The sequence below is a fragment of the Triticum urartu genome, chromosome 1A, assembly GCF_056163025.1.
Source record: "Triticum urartu cultivar PI428250 chromosome 1A, HENAU_Tu73, whole genome shotgun sequence".
In the NCBI taxonomy this organism is placed as follows: Eukaryota; Viridiplantae; Streptophyta; class Magnoliopsida; order Poales; family Poaceae; genus Triticum; species Triticum urartu.
Window position 1 is genome coordinate 247,686,770 of NC_141873.1, and position 15,658 is coordinate 247,702,427.

Sequence of the window (15,658 nt, forward strand, 5' to 3'; positions counted from 1 at the left end):
TCGATGACCAGGGAGTGAATCCGCTTTGCCTGGCTCTCAAGTTATTGTTTGTTGTCTGTCCCTAAACCGCTGCTGGGTCGTCCCTTTATATACACAGGTTGACGCCCAGCGGTTTACAGAATCTCGAGCCCGGCTCATAAACGTGCCCGGCTCGGTTTCTACCTTTCCTTGCCTTACAACATAAGTTACACATCATATGGCGGTTTATATCTACGAGCCCTAGTCCGCCTTTGGGCCTTGGGCCTTCATGTAAATCTTATTTGTAAAGCGCCATACCGCTTGTCTTCACGGGCTTCAAACATGACTAACTCCTTGTGGGCATAAACCGGCCCCTCATGGCCGGTTTGTACTTAATAGCAATATCCCCAACATTAGGCCCCAGATTGATTTGAACTCGTTCATGTCAATCTTCAACACTTAAAAAAATTCCTCCTTCTGCACCTTCGCACAGATCTTGTAAACCGTCATGACGTCATCTTCCAGGTTCGTAATAAACCGACATGACGTCACCTGTTCATTAAAACCGAAGATACCCTTCATTAGTGATCCTCCAACAATCGAGGCAACAACCTTGCTGCACATCCGTTTTTTGGGCTGCTCGATTTCCGCGCCTGTCGCTTATCTCCTTGTCTTATAAATAGGGCCGAGGGTCCCTTTCCTTTCCTCCCGTTGCCTCTTCGTCTGTCTTCTATATCACGCCACCTCAGCACCCGAGCGCCGCCGCCGTCGTCGACCTTCGCTTCTGCCCCAACTCCGGGCGCTGCATCACCCTGACCGTACCAGAAAAACGAGGCGCGCCTCCGCGGCTTCAACAGCTTCAGTAAGTTGTTCTTCCTTTCCTCTGTAGATTCGCTAGGGTTCACGCGAGTACATAGAAACACTTCATGGTGTTCTTCCCATGTTCTTCATTAGATCCTATGCAATGAACTCCAAATTTGATGTACTTCCATGCGTCAGTAATGATAACCCTTATTTCGCCATCAAACCATGTTCTTTGTGCGCAAAAATCCAATCTGGAACTTCACAAACTGCCCGGGCACCAACTTTTTAGGTATAAATATTTTCCTTTTCCTGACATGGGGTAGATCTGAATTTCCAATGTGAACCTGTGAAACTTGTTTTCCCTCACTTAGCTGTTTTTGCTTCAGATCTGTACTTCCATTGTCTGCGTAGGCGGTTTATCCTTTAGAAAATAATCTGCCATATGCTATTAGTCCCCTCGTAAACCGCCAGTCGCCTTACCATTTATAATATCATCAACCTCCGGTTTAACAATTTTGCATGCTTGAATGCTTTTTCCTTAACCTGCTACGTCTTATGCTTGCTAACCATGAGCCTTAAACCGGCATCAATCCTTTCTAGCTCCTTATTTGAAATGGCCAAACAATTTTATGCTTGTAACCGGGTCCCTTCCCGGGTTAATGAAGAGAAATTAGATGGATGCGTCAGAACTGGCGCTTTACCAAAACAAAGTGAGATCCACTGGCGTATTCCCGGTCCAGAAAATCCTCCTACCCCAAAAGACAGCGAGGTAGTGATATTTGTTGATCACACGAGCCGTGGTTTTAAACCGCCCAGATCCAAGTTTTTCCGTGATGTGCTTGCCAGCTTCCAGATCCACCCTCAACATATTGGACCCAACTCTGTGTCCAATATTTTCAACTTTCAAGTGTTTTGTGAAGCCTATCTGCAAGAAGAGCCAACTGTTGAGTTGTTCTGGGATTTTTTCTATTTAAACCGTTGTACTGAATTCGTAGACGGGCCGAACACTGAACTTGGCGGCGTCTCCATTCAGAAAAGGAAGGATGTTAGCTTCCCTCGCGCCAAACTTCACAGTCACCCTAAGGATTGGAACCAGACTTGGTTCTACTGTAAGGATACCTCCCCTAAAGATGAGAACCCTCTGCCGGGTTATCGTGCTCACCGGCTTACCAACACACACCCACTTCCACAACGGCTGACTGCCAAGGAACGGGCCTCATACGCACCACAACAAGCCAAGCTCAGAGCTTTCATGGCCAATGGTTTGACAGGGGTGGACTTTGTTTGTTGCTAGATATCCTGGAGTATCTTGCCGTTAAGCTGCCGCCCCGGTTTAATGTTTGAGTACACATGGAACTCAAAAGACTCTCAACGTCATATTGACATTCAGCTAACAGAGACTGAAGTTACTGAGTCTGTCAAGAAGATGCTGAATGAACTGGAAGCTGTCTGCAGTAGGACCGGGTTAAGTCCCTTTTATACATTGAATAAACCGCCAGTTGTAAGAATTGCCTCACTCCTGCTTGTACTTGATATTCTTAACTGTGCAACCTTTTATATCCTCTGTCCATCTTTTTAACAGGGTGACGACCCATTCTAGAAGAAGAAGCCGCTGGATAAACCGGCTAAGACCCCTCGACCTAAGACGAAGGTTGTCAAGAGACCTGCCAAGAGAAAGTCAGCTGAACCCATCGGTTTAGACCTTGATGACGACCTTGATGATCCGGACGTAGAGGTAGAACTTGACTCTCTTGGTTCATTTTTCATACACCTCATTGACAATGATTATTATCAAGATGATGCTGAGGGCAGCCAAGCTGACGACGCAGAGGTAATTATCCTTTCCTCCGGTTCAGACCCTCTGCCAACACAAAAAATCTGTCAAGCCGTCCGGAAAGTAAGATTTCCTCTCCCCCTAGCTCACTTGGACCCAAACTTTCTTTTGAAGAAGCAGCAACACGAAGCTCGTCGCACAACCCGACACAGCGGCCAAGTAGTCACTTCGGCTGGTTTACCGAACACGCCGATTCGGAAGTGACGATCTAAGGTCTCAAACACTTCCGATACTTCTTATCCCAAGGTGGGTTATTTCCGACAGCCTCTTAATCCATCCGATTCAAATTATCAGGGAACGCCTCTTTCATCATCCGGCGAGTCAACGGCCACACACCTCCCTCCTCTTAAGACCGTCCCTGGGTAAACACTTTAAACTTACTCCTCTTGACACTTTATATTTACGTGATATACTGACCTTTATATCTTTTTCTTTCAGAGCCAAAGCCATACCCAGCAAGAAAGCTTATGTAGATAAACCGTCTGATGACCATGTGGTTGTTGAACCGGAGAGAACTCCAGAACTGGAGGGAGCAAATGCTGACGCCATGCTTGATGATGTGCCACCTCCAGATCATGACTTTGTTGAACAAGTAGAAATTGATACAACAGGTCATGCTGATAAACCGGCAAGCCCGGTCCCAACTGATGATAAACCGTCAAGTCCAGCTAAGGCTGCTGATGAATCATCAACTCCAGAAAAGGCTGCTGGCAACAAGGAAGATGATATTATAATTACTGGCGTTGGCCACACCACCCTTGGCAATCCTGTTGCATTATCAAAGCATAGTGCTAAGGAGGAAATTTCTGCTATGGGCAAAGGCAAATGGAGCACAGACTTGTCAAGCTACGCCCACCTCAACACCCAAGAACTTCATTCTGGTTTTTTAAACCGTCTGCACACAAACCGTGACTGCGAAGCCGGTTTAGTGAATCTGATGAAGGAGCGTTATGAGGTAACTACATAACCTTTGTCTCTCTTATGTCCAATTGCATGTACCAACTCCAGTAGCCCCCAAGGGCCGATTTATGATGCTAATTTAAACCGGGACTTTGTAATACCTCAACTTTGCATGATTATCCTCCAAGGGCCGATTTATCATTTTAAGATGAACCGGTACTTTAACGTTGTAATCTTTTAACTTTCGCCTGTGTAGTCCCCAAGGGCCGGTTTATCTTTCCAAGCTAAACCGGGACTTCAACTAATGTTACTTTGAGCAACCGTACATCAGCCCCCAAGTGTCAAGAATAATACTTGTATTGTGCTTGGGACTTGTAAAAAATTTCTGATAATCAATCAAATAGGCATTAGCCCCCAAGTGCCAAGTGTGTAACTTGTTATGTGCTTGGTGCATCGAATATTCACTGCCACCTCATAATATGACCTTCTCTTATAGGCTGAGCTGAGCAAAAAGGAAGCCCAAACCGCTGATCTTCAAGAAAACATCAAATCTCAGCAAGTGGAAACCTCCAAAGCGAAAGAGGAATTGACGAGTGCCTTAGCAGCCATGGAGAAGCTAAACGAAGCTTTTAATAAGGAACGGGCGGATTGGGGCACCGAGAAAACCGGATTGCAAAAGAAAGCTGAAGACGAAGAAGCAGCCCTTAAACCCGTGGTTGAAGAACTGACCGGCTTAAAGTGGCAAATAAATGCCATGACCTCTGATGTATTTGGTAAGTCTCCTCATCTAATTTGTCAATATATTTTACCTCATCAGTTGACCGGTTTACTGATGCTTGTAATGACTCAGGAACCCACATTACCCATCTGGGCTCTGACATGCGGATGAAGCTGAAGGCTGCCTATACTCTGATAGAGCAGGTATATTCCGGAGCTCAACGGGCCATTTGCACTGCCGCACATAACAAACCGCCTCCAACTTTGATAAAGGAAACCATTGAGAAACTGTCAATGTTGCCTGCCCATTTGAACGAGTTAAAGAGATTAGGTGCAAGGGCAGGTGCGCTGACTGCACTAATGCGGGCTAAGGCATGGATACCGGATCTTGACTCGTCGGATATCGGCAGAGGCTATCCTAGCATAAAAGAGGATGGCTCAGAGTTTAACAATGATGATCTTCGAAGGCTGACAAAATAAATGCGCCCCATAGCGAGCAAATTGGCCATAGAAACAGATCTCTCTCACTATCAGCCGGTTTATGACTCTGATCATAAAAGACTTCCTACGCCAACACATGATGTAGAATATCCTATTCCGCCAATCCGTAAGCACACCCATGCCCCTGATGTTGACCCCTCAAACCATATAAGTGATGAAGCTATGTTCCAAGCCTTAACTGGAATCGATTGGGCAACCTTTGACTTCCAGCCACTGGGTAGAGAGGAGGAAAATGCACCAGCGCAGGATGATCCACAGCCTTCAACTCAGCCTGGTGACGAGTCATGATCCGGAGGCCGGTTTAGCCTTCTGCGTACTGCCACACTTTGTCGAAAACAATTATTTTTTCGGGCATTTAAAGTGCCTTGAAATAGGCTAGTTGAAAACACTTGGTCTGCTATGCCATCATGCATACTTATTTTGCCTGATACTGCTAATCCACCATGCTTTAGGATATATTATGTTCATAATCCCTAGCAGTGTTATTTAAATTGTTCCCGCATACAAGAAATTTGAAAGTGTCCTGGCGGTTTACCGCTGGACGGGTCATGATGCCCAAATATATGGCCTATGGATTGATAACCGAGGCTGTACTTTGAAAAAAAAATCAAAGATAAAAAAGACGATACCTGTGATATCGTATCGTACTGTTGGTTGACCAACTTTTGTATATTTAGGGTGATAACCCCAATCTGGAGTATTGATAACTCCTTCCATGCCGGTTTATGATAAAACCGTACCGGGTTATAATAAACACCGGTGTATCCACATATAATACTGTTGACTTGTAGTCAAAAACCAGACCGGGTCAATAAACTCCGGATTATAATTGATCATGTACTAACAACTTATCGTTGAAAGCCAACCCGGGTCAATAAACGCCGGTTTATCATAAGATATTTAAAAATCTCACCAGAGGAGAAAAACTCGCCAAATAAAAACACAAAGAGAACAGGCAAGGCTTTTCATGGGCTGCCAGGCCCTAAATCAAGGCTTTTCATGGGCTGCCAGGCCACTGAGTTAAACCATTTTTCACAGCCTTTTAAGATGGACCTCAATCATTAACCAATCGTTGTTTTAACTTTGACAAGTTCAGGGTCTATGAGATTGACTTGTCAAACGTTCGGCGGGTCATACCAGGTTTACCTGGACGGAGTGGCTTACTTAAAAAAGGCAGGATAAGCTGGGGTTTTAGGTGAATACACTTGGCTTCCAAGCCTGTCTTGATAGCCTATTGCAAGGGTGCAAGCTCTTTGTTATTTGAGAAGCAAAGAGCCCCCAAGCAACATTTGAGCTGTGCTCGGTGGGTGCCTATGTTTGAGTTATGCTGTTGCAACACTCTCTTTGGCCCCACATGATTCCCTTTTGGCCGTAAGTCGATCAAGAGGTGTCGCTATGGCTCGAATATGACCAAGCCCCCTAGTGATTTCCTTTTGGACTTAAGCCGATCAAGAGGTGTAGCTATGGTTCGAATACGACCAAGCCCCCTAGTGATTTCCTTTGATATGTGTGGCTTTATAAGCCGGGTCAATAGGACTCCGCTTTATAAACAGAAGACCCCATGTAATCACTCATGATGTAATAAAAACAACAGAGACCCCGCTTTAGCTGAGGCTCCGGTTTATTATATTGATCATAATATATACATTGTCATAAATATGTACATAAGAAGAGCATGTGGCTCAAGTATAGTAAGGCCGAAGATGAGCTATATTCCACAGCCGTTGGGTCTCCTCCTCCGATTTACGTGAGTCTTTGTGCTCTCGAACATCGATAAGGTAGTATGATCCATTGTGCAGATTTTTGCTGACCACAAAAGGTCCTTCCCAAGGTGGGGACAACTTGTGCATATCATTCTGATCCTTGATGAGCCGGAGCACCAAATCACCTTCTTGAAAAGTTTTGGTTTTAACCCGGCGGCTGTGATAACGTCGGAGATCTTGCTAGTAAATCGCCGAACGAGCCGCTGCAATATCACGTTCCTCATCTAACCGGTCCAATGAATCCTGACATGCTTTCTCATTATCAGCTTCAACATAAGCCGCCACACGGGGCGAGTCATGACGGATGTCACTAGGGAGAACCGCCTCTGCTCCATAAACCATGAAGAAAGGCGTGTAACCTGTAGATCTGTTCGGTGTGGTGTTAATACTCCATAACACGGAAGGTAACTCCTCCACCCAACAAACCGGCGTCTGCTTTAAAGGAACCATAAGCCGGGGCTTCATGCCTCTCAAAATCTCTTGATTGGATCTCTCTGCTTGACCATTAGATTGGGGGTGAGCCACTGATGATACGTCAAGCCGGATGTGCTCACGTTGAAAAAATTCCTCCATAACACCCTTGGATAGATTAGTACCATTATCAGTTATGATGCTGTGTGGAAAACCAAAACGGAAGATCAGCTTTTTGATGAATTGAACCGCCGTGGCCGCATCACACTTACTGACTGGCTCTGCCTCTACCCACTTGGTGAACTTATCAACCGCCACCAGTAGGTGGGTCTTCTTGTCCTTGGATCTCTTAAAGGTCCCAACCATATCTAGCCCCCAAGTTGCAAACGGCCAAGTGATTGGAATCATCCTTAATTCTTGAGCCGGATCATGAGCGCGGCGTGCAAACTTCTGACACCCGTCACACCGCTTTACCAAATCCTTAGCATCAGCATGAGCCGTCAACCAATCGAAGCCGTGAAGAAAGGCCTTAGCCACCAAGGATTTTGAACCGGCATGGTGACCACAATCTCCTTCGTGGATCTCATGCAAAATCTCACAGCCTTCTTGAGGAGACACACAACGCTGAAACACCCCTGTTACACTACAGTGATGTAACTCCCCATTGACAATGGTCATTGACTTGGATCGCCGGATTATCTGCCTGACCAAGGTTTCATCCTCCGGTAACTCACCCCGGTTCATGTACGCCAGGTATGGGACCGTCCAATCCGGAAGAACGTGAAGAGCCGCCACCAACTGAGCCTCCGGGTCAGGAATAGCCAAATCCTCCTCCGTAGGTATTTTGACTGACGGATTATGCAGCACATCCAGAAAGACATTGGGTGGCACCGGTTTACGTTGAGAGCCTAAGCGACTTAAAGCATCTGCCACTTCATTCTTTTGCCGGGTCTATATGTTCAACCTGATAACCATTGAAATGACCAGCCACTATGTCCACCTCTCGTCGATACGCCGCCATGAGTGGATCCTTGGAATCCCAAGTGCCAGACACCTGTTGAGCTACTAGGTCCGAGTCACCAAAGCACTTAACCCAGCTTAAATTCATCTCCTTAGCCATCCGAAGACCAAGGAGCAAGGCCTCATATTCAGCTGCATTGTTAGTGCAAGGGAACATTAAACGGAGAACATAACAAAACTTATCTCCTCGTGGGGAAGTTAATATGACTCCAACCCCCGAGCCTTCCAATTGTCTGGACCCATCAAAATGAATAGTCCAATAAGTGTTATCTAGCTTTTCCTCCGGTGCCTGCAACTCTGTCCAATCATTGTTGAAGTCCACAAGTGCTTGGGATTTGATTGTTGTGCGAGGCCTATATTTTAACCCGTGAGGTCCAAGCTCAATAGCCCATTTGGCAATCCGGCCAGTTGCTTCTCTATTTTGGATGATATCCCCCAAGGGGGCGGAACTGACCACAGTGATAGGATGACCCTGAAAATAGTGCTTGAGCTTCCGGCTCGCCATGAAAACTCCACATACTAGCTTCTGCCAATGTGGGTACCTCTGCTTAGACTCAATAAGCACCTCACTGATATAATAAATCGGCCGTTGAACCGAATACTCCTTTCCAGCCTGCTTGCGCTCCACAACAATAGCCACACTAACAGCCCGGGCATTAGCAGCCACATATAACAACAAGGGCTCCTTATCAATAGGATCAGCAAGGACAGGCAGCTCAGCTAGCTGCCGCTTTAGACTCTCAAAGGCTTCATTGGCAGCCTCACTCCAAACAAAGTCATCCGTCTTCTTCAGTATCTGATACAAAGGGATGGCCTTCTCCCCTAATCGACTGATAAACCGGCTCAAGGCTGCAATTCGACCCGCCAAACGCTGAACATCATTAATACACGCCGGTTTAGCCAGAGACGTAATAGCTTTGTGTAGCGACCAGACCTCAAACAGTTTGATCTCTGTGCTCCGGTGTCATCCCTGGATCAGTAATGCTGACACCACACAATACTCGGAGGATTTATAACAGAGTTGCAATCACACACTTATTACATCAAGTGTCTCAAGAGAGAACTTATTACAATAAATATGTCTTAAGGCTATCTGATAACGATAACAGCGGAAGGCTTGGAAGATAAGTGAGTCCATCAACTCCAACGGCATCACTGAGTATAGAACAACGACCTAAAACTCCTTAATTGTCATCTGAAAAGTCTGCAACATTAACGTTGCAGCCCGAAACGGGTCAGCACATGGAATATGCTGGCAATGTAACACATAGAGAGTGATGGAATGAAACAACTATACTATATGCACATTTGGCTGGTGGAAAGCTCTATGGTTACAGTTTTGCGTAAAGCCAATTTTTCCCTACTAAAAAGGAATAAATTTATTTAAATATCATGGTGGTTGTTAAACATTGAGAATGGTTGAGAGCATCCTCAATTCCAATTAAAAATAATATCATTAACAAAACCCAACAAAATTAATTTAGAGTAACATGTTGAGATTCACATGATAATCCAGGTACTAGATACTCAAGATGTCCATAACCGGGGACACGGCTAACCATGATTAGTTTATTACACTCTGCAGAGGTTTGCGCACTTTTCCGCACAAGACTCGATCGCCTCCGTTTGGTTTCTCGCACTACATGGTGTTTGAGAAGACGGATGACCGAGACATAGTCTTTCAGAAGTGCTAACACCTTACGATCGGGTAGACCGTACCACCTACATCCCCTACATCTGCTAGTCTACCACTGTAAGAGTTTGCATGACTTAGTCAACTATGCTAGAGCTCATAATAGCTTGTGGCTGCACACGGTAGTTTCTAGTATGAATAATCTCATGATCCCTTTGAGCCTGGGTGGCGGTCCAAAAGAAAACAGGCAAATCCTGGATTAACCAGGTGCCTCAATCCACCCAGATGTGTGTTTAAGTTGCCACCTTAGATAAACCATTAATTTAACAAACTCACATCTGTCATGGATATCACTCACCCAATCCACGTCTACTAGCATAGCATAGCATAATAAGCAAACGTAGAAGTAACTCCCAAAGGTTTGATAATAAACAGGTAATAGGTACTACCTTAACTACTTCCCATTCCACAATTTAATTAGATCTTAATCATGCAATGTGTGAGGACTGATCTAATGCAATAAAACTGGATAGTAGAAAAAGTATGATCAAAGTGTTACTTGCCTTGCTGATGATCCGGGAAACCAAGCGATTCGAAGTAACAAGCGGTGCACTCCGGGTACTCTATCGCAGACAAACAAACAAGCATACAATAAGTACTCATCTAATGCACATGTAAAACTCAAATAAGAGATGTAACCAGATAGTTCAACTTAAGAACTCCGGTTGGCAAAAAGAATCAAATCGAACGAAGCAACGAAAGTCAAACGGCGAAACAAAACAACTTCGTTCTACTAATATAGATCTAAGGCAAATTTTACAGTAGCAAAAACTTGTTTAAGTTGGTTAAACGGATAGAGAGTTTCGAGACGAAACTCTAGGCGCTTGAATCGCCTGATTCCGATAAACGAGCGAAAAGTTATACTAAAACGAAAATCGGATAAGAAATCGCGATCAGAAAAATCGCGGATTGAATCCGAGAAAAAGAAAAACGACAACGTTCGCTAGAACGAACGAACGGACTAACGCTCGCTATTTAAATAAATCAGAAAAACCGATCTATTTGAAAAAAACCGAAACTAAAAAAACCGACGAAAAACCGAACGGTTTTTCGAAAAAAAAATGGCACGGACTTCGAGGCATCCTCGGGCGGCGAGGCGGCGGCGTCCGGCGGCGGCGGCGGGCGGCGGTGGCAGGGCGGCGGCGGCGGGCGCTGGCGGTAGCGGGGCGACGCGGCTCGGGTTTCAGGGGGCGCGGGCGGCTGGCTGGGCCTCCCCCCGGCTTATAAAGGCGACCGGGCCAGGAGTCCGGGTCGGACACGGCCCGTTAGGTCGGTTCGTTTTTTCAAATAATTACGCGCAGAAGAAAAAATAAAAAGAAATACTAAACGGACTCTAAAAATCCTGAAATAAATTTTCCCGGGCTTCTAAAATCAAGCCGCACAAGGTGAACATTTATTTGGGTCCTAAATGTAATTTTGAAAAACGCACATTTTTCCTAAATTCAAATAAAATAACGAAAAACTCCGAAATAAAATCTTATTTGATTTTATTATTAAATCCTCAATATTTATTTATTTTGGGAAAGTCATTTTATTCCCTCTCTCATATTTTTGTAATAGAAATAATTGACGATAAAATAATATAAATCAAATGATCCTATTCTCAAAATTTGAGAAAACTCAAATATGAAAATAATGAATTCCCCAACTCTCTCCGTGGGTCCTTGAGTTGCGTAGAAATTCTAGGATCACCCAAAAGAAAAATAAAATATGATATGCATGATGATCTAATGTATAACATTCCAAAATGAAAATTTGGGATGTTACACTTTGATTTTCTCCGGATTAGCTTCAGTGCCCCTGTTGGACACCAGAAAACCCAAGAGCTTGCCTGCCGGTACACCAAAGACACATTTGGCCGGATTAAGCATCATCTTATAAACTCGGAGGTTATCAAAAGTCTCCTTCCAATCATCTATCAATGTCTCCTTTCTAGACATCACCACAATATCGTCCACATAAGCATTAACATTGCGCCCGGTCTGATTGCGAAGACAATTATGTACACAACGTTGATAAGTCCCCAAGTCACTCTTGAGCCCAAAAGGCATTGATACATAGCAGAAGGCTCCAAAGGGAGTTATAGAAGTTGTCTTCTCCTGGTCCTTAACTGCCATTTTGATCTGATGATAACTAGAATAAGCATCCAGAAAACACAAACAGTCACAACCCGCCATAGCATCAATGATTTGATCAATACGAGGGAGAGAAAAGGGATCAGCTGGACATGCCTTGTTCTGATCTGTGTAGTCCACACACATACGCCAAGTGTCGTTCTTATTAAGCACCATCACCGAATTAGCTAGCCACTCAGGGTGAAAAACCTTCACGATAAACCCCTGCGGCCAAGAGCCGGGCTACCTCCTCACCAATAGCCTTGCGCCTTTCTTCATTGAAGCGGCGGAGAAACTGCCTGACCGGTTTAAACTTAAGATCTATATTAATAGTGTGCTCAGCGAGTTCCCTCGGTACACCTGGCATGTCAGAAGGCTTCCATGCAAAGATGTCCCGGTTCTCACGGATGAACTCGATGAGCGCGCTTTCCTATTTCGGATCCAGGTTAGCGCTGATGTTGAACTGCCTGGATGAATCGCCAGGAACAAAGTCAACCGGCTTAGTCTCCTTGGCCGATTTAAACTTCAAAGCTGGATCATGCTCTGTAGTTGGCTTTTTCAGAGAAGTCATATCTGCCGGATCAACATTGTCTTTGTAAAACATCAACTCCTGTGTTGCACAAACCGACTCAGCATACGCCGCATCACCTTCTTCACATTCCAAAGCAATCTTCCGGCTCCCGTGTACTGTGATGGTCCCTTTATGACCCGGCATCTTAAGCTACAGATAAACATAACAGGGCCTTGCCATGAACTTAGCATAAGCCGGTCGTCCAAACAGGGCATGATATGTGCTCTTGATTTTCACCACTTCAAAAGTCAATGTTTCTGATCTTGAATCATGATGATCTCCAAAAGCAACCTCTAGAGCTATCTTACCCACTAGGTACGCCGATTTACCAGGCACCACACCATGAAAGACGGTGTTCGATGGTTTAAGATTCATATCTGTCAACCCCATACGATGGACGGTTTCATAATAAAGGATATTAATACTGCTCCCTCCATCCATGAGTACCTTGGTGAACTTGTACCCCCCAACCTGAGGTGCCACCACTAAGGCCAGATGACCCGGATTATCAACCCGGGGTGGATGATCCTCTCGACTCCACAAAAGGGCTGTTCAGGCCAGCGCAGATAACGGGGCACCGCCGGTTCAACAGAATTTATTGCCCTCTTATGCAGCTTCTGATCACGCTTACATAGGCTAGTGGTGAAGACATGATACTGCCCACTATTCAACTGCTTCGGATTACTCTAATAACCCGATTGTTGCTGCTGCTGAACCCCTGATGATTGTAACCACCCTGGTTACTCTCATTCCCTTGATTGCCATGCTCGGTTTGATTGCCTTGAAATCCTAAACCGGAGTTGCCTCCACCGTAACCCGGCCCATGAGAACCGCCTCCTGAACCACCGGGCGGTCCCTGGTCGTATTGAAAAGAACTTGAATTTTTAAACTCCTGCATGATGAAACAATCCTTCGAAAGGTGCGTAGCTGGCCTCTCTCGCGACCCGTGCTTTGGGCAAGGCTCATTTAACAGGCGTTCCAGATTGGGACCTGAACATCTACCCCACTGGGGCGGTTTACCCTTACGGCGCTGACCATTATCCTGGGTGTTGGTGTTAGCCACAAAAATCCAAGCTGTTATCCGCCTTGCGCTTACCGTTGTTCCCATGACCCGCCGGGTTATGTTGCTGCCCCTTGGCACTACCATTCTTCTTTCCCTTCCCCATCTTTTCATCCTCGGACTCAGGGTCCTTGGTACTATCTGAATCGGCATATTTAACCAGGGCTGCCATAAGCGTGGCCATGTCATTGTAGTGACGCTTGAGTATTCCCAACTTCAGCTTCAAGGGCATGAACCGGCAATTGCCTTCCAATGCCAAGACTGCCATGTCAGCATTGATGCGATCTGATGAATATAGAATAGCTGAGACCCTCTTCACCCAATGGGTTGTGGACCCCCTCCTCTTGAACACAGGCAGCTAAGTCCACAATTGACATAGGTTGTTTGCACGTGGCTTTCAATTTCTGGATAAATCGTCTTTTTAACTTGGCCCGTGACCCGATGGAGTTAGCTGGTAAACTTTTTAACCAAGTACGAGCTGTCCCTTCCAACATCATGATGAAGTACTTAGCACATGCCGCATCATCCACGTCCAGCATCTCCATCGCCATTTCATAGCTCTCAACCCATGATTCGGGGGTAAATCGGCAGTGTAATTGGGCACCTGAAGAGGATCCTTGAAGTCCTTGGGTAGCCGTACATTACGTATGGCCGGGGTAAGACGCAGCACCCCCAAAGAACTGAAAACCACGCCTGGTTCCACCGAAGTAGTTGGACGAACCGGAGTAAGCTGACGGGCTGTGTATTGCACTAGTATCTTGGCTTCTCGACGTGCTCTACCATGGTCCACCACATCTTGGGCATTAGCATCGCCGCCTGTCGGGTTATGGCCTCGCAGCGGGTTACGGTTTCGCGCACTACTTGATACGGCCGGTTCATCAATATGCCTACTGTAGCTCTGACTTAGACAGGGGGTGGAATGAATCCTCTCGCGACTGTGTCAATAAGCCTGCTGCTGAGTCAAAGCTGTCTCCCTACGTGAAAGACAGGGGCTTATAGTTTTGCCCCCCAACGTTTTACCTCAAGGGTAATGTCAACAATAATAGTTCATGAAAACCCACATCCAATTAGCCATATATATCAGGATCCTTCCAATACATTGTGATTGCCAAAGGATAAAATGTAAAAAGGAAAGGTGAAGATCACCATGACTCTTATATAAGGTGGAAGATAAAAGTAAAACATTGGCCCTTCGCAGGGAAGCAGAGGTTGTCATGCGCTTTTATGGTTGGATGCACAAAATCTTAATGCAAAAGAATGTCACTTTATATTGCCACTTGTGATATGGACCTTTATTATGTAGTCTATCGCTTTTATTTCTTCCACATCACAAGATCGTATAAAGCTTATTTTCTCCACATTAATAGATCATACATATTTAGAGAGCATTTTTTTTGTGCACTGATGAAAACTTACTTGAAGGATCTTACTCAATCCATAGGTAGGTGTGGTGGACTCTCATGGCAAAAACGGGTTTAGGGATATTTGGAAGCATAAGTAGTATCTCTACTTGGTGCAAAGAAGTTGGCTATCATGAGAGGGAAAGGCAAGCTCAACATGTTGGATGATCCACGACAATATAATTTTTCTTAGATGTAAGAAAACATAACCCATTACGTTGTCTTCCTTGTCCAACGTCAAATCTTTAGCATATCATACGTTAATGAGTGCTCACAATCATAAAAGATGTCCAAGATAGTATATTTATATGTGAAAACCCTCTTTCTTTATTAGTTCCTATTAATTGCAACGATGACCAAAACTATGTTTGTCCACTCTCAACAACTTTTATTCATCATACTCTTTATATGTGAAGTCATTACTCTCCATAAGATCCATATGATCTCTTTATTTATTTTTATTTCCTTCTCTTTTATTTTATTCCCTCAAGATCATAGTAAGACTAGTCTTTATATATATATATATCACAGACTCAATTACATAGGAAGATAGTAAAGAAAAACTCACAACTAGATCATAATAAAACTTTATTCTACTAGATCAAGATATTATCAAAAGGATCGAACTAAGAAAAATGGTAAAGATAAAAGTGACGGTGATGCGATACCGGGGCACTCCCCCAAGCTTGGCAGTTGCCTAGGGGAGTGCCCATACCCATGTGTTTATATCTCTTTTGCCGGTGAAGGAGATGGAGTTGTTGATGATGTAGGCTTGTCGCCCCTCTTCCAAGGCATAGGCTCACCATCATCGAAGGATGATCGAGTCTTTGGGATCCTTAAATCTGCAGCCAAACTCGTCGTCTTGAATCTATATTCATACTCACAATTTTGATTTTGCAGGTCATAGATCTG

The 15,658-nt window shown here is 44.8% G+C and overlaps 1 protein-coding gene across 1 annotated transcript; it reads left to right on the forward strand.

Annotated features, from left to right (window-relative positions):
- The first annotated feature begins 4,103 nt into the window (after positions 1 to 4,103).
- LOC147990722 (uncharacterized) lies at positions 4,104 to 4,693 on the forward strand. The gene is made up of 2 exons (XM_087538366.1): positions 4,104 to 4,269; positions 4,347 to 4,693. Exons 1-2 carry the CDS (start codon positions 4,104 to 4,106, stop codon positions 4,691 to 4,693), a joined length of 513 nt encoding a protein of 170 aa, XP_087394492.1.
- The last annotated feature ends 10,965 nt before the right edge of the window (positions 4,694 to 15,658 follow it).